The sequence below is a fragment of the Mus musculus genome, chromosome 10, assembly GCF_000001635.26.
Source record: "Mus musculus strain C57BL/6J chromosome 10, GRCm38.p6 C57BL/6J".
Taxonomy (NCBI): domain Eukaryota; kingdom Metazoa; phylum Chordata; class Mammalia; order Rodentia; family Muridae; genus Mus; species Mus musculus.
This window is the reverse complement of record NC_000076.6, coordinates 120104026-120114103: the sequence shown is the minus strand read 5'-3', so window position 1 is coordinate 120114103 and position 10078 is coordinate 120104026. Positions and strand designations below refer to the sequence as shown.

Sequence of the window (10078 nt, the reverse complement as noted above, 5' to 3'; positions counted from 1 at the left end):
ATGACAAATGCCTTTATTAGAAACCAGCAACACAGCTTTGGGGTTTAATAAAAACATAGTTTTTAGGATTAACGTTAGGATAATTACATAATAAACAATAACCTTAAAGTAAAATAGTATTTTATAGCGCCCCTTAAAGGGCACCGCGACTTTTAAACACTATCCATCTAGAGAACCGCGGCCGCAGTATTCAGCTTTTGTTCTTTTTTTTTTCTTTTCTTCTTTTTTTCTTTCGAGACAGGGTTTCTCTGTATAGCCCTGGCTGTCCTGGAACTCACTTTGTAGACCAGGCTGGCCTCGAACTCAGAAATCTGCCTGCCTCTGCCTCCCTAGTGCTGGGATTAAAGGCATGCGCCACCAAGCCCGGCTGTTCTTTTTTTTTCTATCTCAAGTCTGCATATTCTCTGGGCTACAAGTCCCCACCTTTTGCTTTACTGAAAACAGGAACTAGGGCGGTGGACCTAGAGTGTGTTCCAGGTCAGCCAGGGCTACACAGAGAAACCCTATCTCGAAAAAACAACAAAACAAAACAAAACAAAACAAAACAAAACAAAACAAAACAAAAAGAAGTCGAGGAGAGTAGTATATAAACGGGAAAGAAAGCCAGTGGTTTCCAAAGCGGGAAAAGCATAAAAATGGACAACCCAGGTCATGCATTAAAAATGAGAAAGTACATCACAACTTTAACTCCCAATGCAGAGGATATATACAAAGGGACCTAGTTATCTACTTGGATAAATGCCCTCCCTACATGATGTAAATTCAACTTCTCCGCGGCGCTTTTACGTGTAAGGAGGCACCTAGCCGTCGCCACCACGCTCTCCGGATTGGAGATTCACTCTTTTGGGTAGTGCCCCAAGGTCTTTAGAGGCCTCTGCTGTGTTCTTTTTAAGAGAGCGGGCAGAGGATGCCCTGCTTTCCCGGGGTTCTCTGCGCCCAAGAGTCGTGACCTTTCACCACGTCTCCTTCTCCGCAGGAAACGCCCAGCACCTCTAAAAAGAGCAGTTCTGAAACTGTCAGCAGCCAGCCCGCCGTGGTACCTCCCAGCCTGCTGGTCCCGCCTGTCACCAGTCTCCTCCTTTGGGGCGGAGCATCGCTCAGACCACGCCCCCATACCGCCCGCCTCCTGGATGTTCCCGGAAGCTGACCGGCTTACCCGGGTCGAGTTGATTGGTTGCAGTTTTGGACACCGCGCGCCAGGTTTTGTAGAGTTGTTTTGAGCCAAGTTCGCCGAAGAGATAATGGCTAGGCAGGATCGTCTGCGCGAGCTCCTGGGCCCTCTGCACCCGTACAAGAGCGACGACGAGGAGGAGGATTGTGCGCAGGAGGAGGAGGGGGAGCAGGAGGAGGAGTTTGTGGATGCCGAGGAACTCTGCAGCGGGGGCATCAAGGCGGGCAGCCTCCCTGGGCGCGCGCGAGGTGAGCCAGCGCCAGCCGGGCCGGGTTGGCAGGGGTCAAAGAAGTATTTTCGATTCTCACTGCCCGGCACCCAGCGTCCTTGACTGTTGACAGACAGACCTGTGGTGTGACTGGCTGCTTCACCGTACTTAGATGTGGTAGTAATAGTCGTAATGACTCAGAGCACATACTGTGTTAAGCTTGGTTTTTTCATATATCGTCTCGCTTAAAGTTAACAGTTGGGGGTAGTTTTACAGTCGAGGAAATAGATGCACCCTCATTCCCACCCAGAAACAGAATCCTTTAATTATTGTACCACGCTGGCTGAATAAGAGACGGAGTTGCTGTTAAGCAACTTTGAGAAAAAGAGCAAGCGCGCGGAAACACACGGCCACACACACACACACACACACACTCACATACACACAGATTTACACATATACATACACACATACATAAACACACTCATACACATTTACACACATACACTTACACATACATATACATGCCCACACATTCACACATACATGTTCATACACACACACACACACACACACATTGTATTTTCATGGTCTAGTACAGTAATAGCTGCTGACCAGGACCATGTGTGGCAACTGACCATTGGCAATTTAAACACAACTTTGGCTGTGTTTGAAATTAAATAGAAAGGATTACATGTTGATGGAAGTGTAACTGGCTATCCTGGCCAAGCATTTGCTACTGGGACAGGCCAGGGAGAGAAAATGGCGAAGTTGCTGTCTCAGTGGAAATACTACTTGTGAATTAAGCAGCCATTTTGGTTTTTTTTTTTTTTTGAGATTTATTTATTTTGTGTACATGAGTGCTCTATCTGCATCTATACCTGCATACCAGAAGAGGGCATCAGATCCCATTATAGATGATTGCGAACCACCATGTGGTTGCTGGGAATTGAATTCAGGACCTCTGGCAGAGCAGCCAGTGCTCTTGGCTGAGCCATCATGTCTATAGCACCTAGGCAGACATTCTTTAATCAGAGAAGTAACCCCAACTTAGTACTTAGTACCAGACAGCACTTGGAGAAGTGACATTCATGAGATGCAGACACGGCTTTGCTAAAGAAGTCCGCTGAGCTGAGCTCTGTGGTAACTGTAGGAACTGGCCAGGAGCAGCATGTACCTCTGAGTAACTTCATGCAGAGGGAGGCACCATGGAAAATTCTTTAAGACCTACATAAAGGCTGATACTGGCTAAGGCGGCGGTAATAGGGAGACTGGATTTAGAAGAATCAGATTCATGGCTTGAATTGTGCCTACTTCAGCAACACCCAGATGGAGCAGCATTCTGTTGTAGACAGAGTCAGTCAGAGTGAGGTGTTCCAGGTAGCGGGTAGATGTCTGTATGGGTGCTGCCTGTGTGTATGTGTGAGGGGATCAGAGTGAGGTAAATGTCGAGGGAAATCATAACAAATTTCCTGTTATCTCCCCTTCTCATTTAGTGTCTATCCCTGATGAGTATACTAAAGAGAAATGTACCGTGTACGGACGTTTCCCACTCAAAGGTCCGTGGTGGCGCGTGAAGGTCCAGGTCCTGAAACCCCAGCGATCCAGGAGCTATCAAGTTCAAGGCTTTCCGGCATACTTTCTACAGGTTGATATGTCGCCACCAGATCAAAAACAAATCTGTTCGCTTTTTCTTAAAGAATGCAACTTAGCCTCTGAGCGCATACAGGAATTTTTAAAATGGGTAGAAAAAGTGTCAAGCTTTGAAAATCTACACTTTGAAAATCTTTGGGAAACATTAAGGCTTTTCTACAGAGAAACCGAAAAGAAAGATAAAAAGCTGTCTACACCAAGGGAGCAGCAGGGTGAGGAGATGAGAGTGGAAAAATCATGTAAGTACTATTTCTATTGGTGAGTTTTGGTGTCAGCCAGACATTCAGGGACTGGAGTGCTTCAACTGTTAATTTTGCTGTACCTTCCACGGATAAATTGAGCATCTCTAATCAGAAACTCTGAAATGCTCTATGAGGTAAAACTTTTTGACCATGGACATGGTAGACCAGGCTGGCCTCGAACTCAGAAATCCGTCTGCCTCTGCCTCAGAAGTGTTGGGATTGAAGGCGTGCACCACCCTGCCTGGCTAAAACTGTTATTTTTTTAACAGTTTAAAGTAAGTTAGTAGCTTTTATACTACAGGTGACATTTTCTGATCCATGGGCATGAACTCTGTCTCATTCACAAAATTATTATTTTCTTTTTTTGGTTTTTCGAGACAGGGTTTCTCTGTATAGCCCTGGCTGTCCTGGAACTTACTCTGTAGACCAGGCTGGCCTCGAACTCAGAAATCCACCTGCCTCTGCCTCCCGAGTGCTGGGATTAAAGGTGTGCGCCACCACGCCTGGCTCACAAATTATTAAAATCTTTTTACAGTGTTATTTTCAGCCTCTGTGTTTAAGGTGCCTATGAAAAGTAAATGGGTTGTATATTTAGGCTTGGGTCTCATCCCCACACCTTCTTCTTATATTATTATTATCTTAGATTATGGAGAAAAAAAAGGCCCAACTATTTCTTATAAGCATTTAAGAGCGAGGACACAAATTTTCTCATAGCCTGCAGGCCACATGTGGTCAGGGATAGCTATGAACATGGTTCAAGGGAAAATAACCTTATTTAAGATAGGATATTTAGCCGGGCAGTGGTGACGCACACCTTTAATCCCAGCTCTTGCAAGACAGAGGCAGGGTAATCTCTGAGTTCTAGGGCAGCCTGGTCTACAGAGTGAGTTCCAGGACAGCCAGGGCTATACAGAGAAACTCTGTTTCGAAAACCAGAAGAAAAAAAAAGACGTCAGATATATTGATTTTTATTTCTTTGTGACTTAGTTGTTTGGTTTTAAGACATAAACCTTTTCTGTGACAACATAAAAGTTTGGGCACGCCTGGGGTCCTCTTGGAAGTCGGTTTGATGAAAACGTTGTGTTGCCTTTGGTGTCCCTCCCCCGTGACGTGGATTCTGTATGGCCATCTTCAAGATCCAGGGCTTCCACCTTGAAACTGCGATTCTCTTTCTTGACTTTTGGGTTTGTGGAGAGAACTCTGAGTCACTAAAACAGAACCCAGTGCCCGTTTTTAAGAAGACAAAAGAGAAAGGAAAGCTTTGGAATTTTAGAAATATCCCAATTCCAAATGATTTAAAATAGCTGCACGCCGTGGATTTCACTGTGAACATCCACAGACTGAGAGAATTTCCTTCATGAAAGCAGAGGACGCTTGCACCACACCAAATGACTTCCAGGTCAAAAGGGCCGTAGTTCCAATTGGGAAAATAATTGTAAAGGTTAATGTATAAGTGGTTGGCTTTGTACTTGGTTTTAAGTTTACCCTTATGGGATGCATTCAAGGTTTATTTTTATAATTATGTTGCAAACAAAAGACTAAAGCATTAAGTGTATAACAAGCATTAAGTGTATAGAAAGTTTGCTGTTCATAACAAAGGAAGCAGTGACCTTGCTAGAAATTGTTTTATTAACTTTCTTAGTGCTTCAGGTAAGTTGAATAATCCTGATTTAGGGGTCTTGAGCGGATTGTGCTAAGAGAGAACACTCCCGCGGTCCGTCTGTCTGGGCTCACTTGTGTGTGCTTTGATTTGCTCTTTCCTGATCTCTTGCAGTCGCATTTATAAGTGCAATGGTAGCTCTGCAATTCCCCAAAGTCATGGAATTCCTTCCATCGCTTTTCCCTCGACACTTCAAAAGGCTCATCAGCTCGAGTTCTGATTGGGTGCTGGGATGCATAGAAGATGTTCTGGGTACACAGCCGTGGAAGCTGGGCTTCAGGAGGGTGAGTGAGACCCTGGGTCTGCGCATTTTGTCATCTTGTATATAAGGCAGAGTTCTTCAAATCTGGCAATATTTGAATTTCCTTCCATGGAGAATATATATGGATGTACTGCGTGTTACAGATAGACAGAAATGTCTTAGGTCTGTAATTTTTTTTTCCCCTAAGATTTATTTAGTATTATATGTAAGTTCACTGTAGCTGTCTTCAGACACACCAGAAGAGGATGTCAGCTCTCACTACAGGTGGTTGTGAGCAACCATGTGGTTGCTGGGATTTGAACTCAGCAGTCAGTGCTCTTGCCCGTTGAACCATCTCTCCAGCTCCCTTAGGTCTGTAATTCTGACACGAGGATAGAGTCAATGAATAATAAAGTCAGCCGGTCTTGGTGGCACACGCATTTAATCCCAGCACTCGGGAGGCAGAGGCAGGCGGATTTCTGAGTTCGAGGCTAGCCTGGTCTACAAAGTGAGTTCCAGGACAGACAGGGCTACACAGAGAAACCCTGTCTTGAAAAGCCAAAAAAAAAAAAAAAAAAAAAAAAGAATAATGAAGTCAGTTGAATCATCAACAGAGAACAAAATAGCGAGGTACATACCGTTCAGATTATTGCTGTTAATTTGGTCATTCAGTGTCACGTGGTAGTACATGCTTTTCAGCCACTCAGCTGTCATTTGCCAGTCTTGTTGAGGACAGCAGTTCTCAGGACTCCACTGAGTTCGTTCTGTTCTGCAGCACGCTCTCCCCCTTCCCAGTCTCAACCGCTGCAGACGTGTTCTCAGGATACATCACGCTGTCGTTCACTCCTTAATTGGCCCAGTAACCCCATTTACATGTAAGTCCAAATTTGTCGTTATTGTTAGAGATCAAGAGTCGAGAGCGGCCCTTGTGGACCAGGACGGTGCTAGGAGTCGATGTCTTTCTTAAATCTTGGTAGCTATCAAGTGGTTTTCCAAATTAAAATGTTGTTGATTAAGTTTGATCAGCTTTTAGTATGAGAATTAAGGGGTTTCTGCCTCCCATCCTAGCAAGGAAATAGAGGTACCCTTTGTTGACCTTCTCCAGAGGGGCTCTAGACTTAGGGAGCTAAGCCAGGAAGGATTCCTGGAAACGTGATGGATCATTCATCAGGGGACAGGTCTCTCCTTACCTTCGTGCTAGTATCAAGAAGCTTTGTGTTCGGTCTCTTTACTGCAGGAGTTGCTCTCCCTGGGGAACTTAAGCGAGCTTACTCCTTCATCGAAGGACATCAGTCTTAGGAGCTTCCGGCCCACTCAGTGCTGTGCCCTTCTTGAACATGCATCACCTCTGAATTAGTCAGGGTTCTCTAGAGTCACAGAACTTATGAGTAGTCTCTATAGAGTAAGGGGATTTGTTGATGACTTACAGTCTATAGTCCAACTCCCCAACAATGGTCTGCAGCAGCTGTGAATGGGAGTCCAAGGATCTGGCAGTTGCTCAGTCCTACAAGACAAGCAGGCAAAGAAGAGAGAGCGAATCTTCCTTCTTCCAATGTCCTCGTGGAGGTCTCCAGTAGAAGGTGTGGCCCAGATTAAAGGTGTGTGCCACCACCCCTGGATCTGGGACTTGCTTTGGCCCAGATGACCTTGAACTCAGAGATCTCCCTGTCTTCTGGGATTCATGGCCACTATGCCTCAAGATCTCCATACCAAGATCCAGGTCAGAAATTTGTATCTCCCAGCCTCCAGATTAGGATCACAGGTGAGCCTTCCAATTCTGGATTGTAGTTCATTCCAGATATAGTCAAGTTGACAACCAGGAATAGCCACTACAACCTCTTTGAAAGGCACTGTCTCCAAATGGAGTGCAATTCTGAGACAGTAGGGACTTTAGTGTTTGACTTTTGAGAGAACACTAGGTAGTCTATAAAAGGAACAGAGTTCCCCAGGAAGGGCATCCCCATGAAGATAATGGAGGTGAAGGATAATGTGGTGAGATGCCTCCTTTGTAGTGTTTGGGAAGAATTATCGATAAACACATGGCAAACCAAGCAAGCCAAGAGAATAAGACAGTTGTTCACTTCCCAATATGTGCTAAGGCCCCTGCAAATTCAATGTCAGTGAAGGATGCCTCTCCACTGGGAATCTTACATATTACATGTTAAACTGATTTCACTGGACTGATTAATTAAGAGTGTGTGTGTGTGTGTGTGTGTGTGTGTGTGTGTGTGTGTGTGTGCTAAAGCTCTTTCCCTAGGCAAGTAGTAATTGTTATCTTACATGGTTCTTAAAGAGTTGAGGAAAGGGATGGGTGTTCCAACGTGGGAGTCAGTTCTGGAGGAAGAAACCATTCGTGATGTTGCCTGTAGGAGACCTGGCAAAGAATAAATCAGGAGATGCCTGCATGTGTGCTGCGTAGCGTTGTTTGACATTGAAAACTGATTTGTAATTTATAGAACTGCCCGATTACAAGGCAGTTAAAAAAAAATTGCTATGACAAAATCAAACCAAAAGAACCCAAAATCATCAACGATGTGTTAGCTAGACAACCTTTTCACCCCAAATTTTGTGGAAATATATGTCTTTTTACTTTTGAAAGATTTTATTTATTTTATGTATATGAGCACACTATAGCTGTTTTCAGACACACCAGAAGAGGGCATCGGATCCCATTACAGATGGTTGTGACCCCCCAGGTGGTTGCTGGGATTTGAACTCAGGACCTCTGAAGAGCAGTTGGTGCTCTTAACTGTTGAGCCATCTCGCCAGTGGAAATATATATCTTTTAGAGCTTGAAAATGTTTAAGATAGCACAGTTTCAACTATAGCTATAAAACCCATCAATATGCGTATCCTTTGTATGAGGCATCCTGAACTCTCTTTTCCTACAGATAACCTACAGAGAAATGAAACTAGTGCGCTGTGAGGCCAGCTGGACAGCGTTCAGTCAGTGCCCCTCGCTGCTCCAGCTGATGACGCCCCTGCAGAAGAATGCATTGGTCATATATTCTAAGCTGAGGCAGACATGCAGAGAAGACGGACACACGTACATTGAAGTAAAAGACTTGACCTCGGGCTTGTCGGAGCATATGTCATTCGAGGAAGCGTGTCAGTCTCTGGCGTTTCTGAAGGACATTGACGTGGTCATTTATGAGAAGGACTATGTCTTTCTTTCTGAACTGTACGAGGCCGAGCAAGACATCGCCTCCTCCATCTGCGAGCTGATGAGCAGACCTCCGTGGCACTTAAAAGTGGACGTGAAGAACGTCCTGGCGTCAATTAGAGGCGCAAAGCCCAACGATCCAGGAAGTGCTGAGGCAGTGGAAGGGAGCAAGCCGGAGGAGGTGGGGTCAGAGCAGGGTGACAGTGTTTTAGACGCCCAAGATGGCGATGACCATGTTAGAAGCAATGGCGAACACGTCGCAAATGCAGAAATAAACGACGTCCCACTGGATCAAGATCAGGTGGTCGCCCTGGAGACGATCTGCGCCAACGCGGTGACTGTCCTCAGTGGGAAAGGCGGCTGTGGGAAGACCACCATTGTTAGCCGTCTTTTTAAGCACATGGAACATCTGGAAGAAACGGAAGTGCAGCAAGCCTGCGAGGATTTTGAACAAGACCAGGAAGCCTCAGAAGAGTGGCTTGACTGTCCTAAGCAGAGCCCAGCCGGTGTGGACAAGGCTGTAGAAGTCTTGCTCACCGCACCTACAGGGAAGGCTGCTGGCTTATTGAGGCAGAGGACCGATCTTCCGGCTTACACGCTGTGCCAGGTAAGACACCTCTGACAGTTTTGCCTGCAGAGAAAACATTTTCCTAAAGACATCTTTTGCTCCTTGTCCAGAAGTAATCAGCTTGTGCAGTTTTTCTTTTTATTTTCACAGGGGAGATAAAACTCGGGGTCGTTTTCATACCAGACAAGTACTTTATGACTGACTTATAGTTCCAGACTCGATCGAGAGTTTGTATGTCCTCCCCAGGGGTTTTACACTGTAGTGTCCATCTCTGCCTCATTCTCTGCCCCCTCCCATACACGCCCCCCTATCATGTCATACCTTCCCAGGAGCGTTTGCTGCCTGGCTCCTCTGGGCTTTTACAGCTGCGCATAGGATCCCCCTCCACTGCTCTGACTGCTGTTCCCAGTCCCAACACTGGGATTCATAGCACCTAGTTTCAGCTGTGATATAGTCCAGTATCTTACCTCAGCTCCTGATCGATGGAGCGCAGGACCCAGGCATTTAAACACCATGTTGGATCCATCCGGCAAGGCCAGTCCCTCTACGCTGCCTGCGGCTGCTGCCTCCCAAGCCTCAGTCCTCCTGCCCTGGTTGCTGGCATTCCTAGTTGCTCTGCAGCTTCATTTGGATCGGATCGGGTATGGTAGAGGAGGAAATCCTGCTACGGAGGAGATGCCTGGTGTCCTCAAGCCGTGGAAGGCACTTGAGTTACCCTTTCTGGCTGCTCTGCCCATGCTGTTTGCACTCAGAGAGAAATCAGTTTGTCAAGTTTAACGGCCCAGTATCCTGAGCCCTGTGATAAAGTCTTATCTGATATCATCTAGTCCTGGTGGGGACGGGACTTACCTTCCTGCGAGGTGCCCTTGCTGCATAAGCTACTTGCCCATTTGGCACTTGATGGCCGTTTCTATCGTCAGATCTCCCTACTCATCTAAGGGTTCACCGCCCTTTCGGGAGTTGATCTCCCACGGCTAACGGGGCTTACTGTTCTTGTTAAAAGCCTGTGTCCTTATTCTGTAGTAGCTCGTCATTTAGATCAGTCCTGCTCAGGACAGTCTGTCTGTAAGCTTCCCCGTTTGCAGCGAGGGAGCGGACACGGGCTCCACAGCTTGCCTCATTGGGACATTCCTGTCATGAGCAACTGCCAAGGGAATCAAAGTATGTGCTTG

The 10078-nt window shown here is 46.1% G+C and overlaps 1 protein-coding gene across 2 annotated transcripts in view; it reads left to right on the top strand.

Annotated features, from left to right (window-relative positions):
* The first annotated feature begins 1093 nt into the window (after positions 1-1093).
* The window catches only part of Helb (helicase (DNA) B), a 29403-nt gene continuing 20418 nt past the window's right edge, over positions 1094-10078 (top strand). The window contains exons 1-4 of one of the 2 annotated variants that reach the window (XM_017313781.2): positions 1094-1419; positions 2876-3271; positions 5049-5218; positions 8067-8945. In XM_017313781.2, the coding sequence (XP_017169270.1) occupies positions 1242-1419; positions 2876-3271; positions 5049-5218; positions 8067-8945 (1623 nt within the window). In that variant the 5' untranslated portion in view covers positions 1094-1241. The remainder of the gene's footprint in view (positions 1420-2875; positions 3272-5048; positions 5219-8066; positions 8946-10078) is intronic. The other variant, NM_080446.2, reaches the window with a different exon arrangement.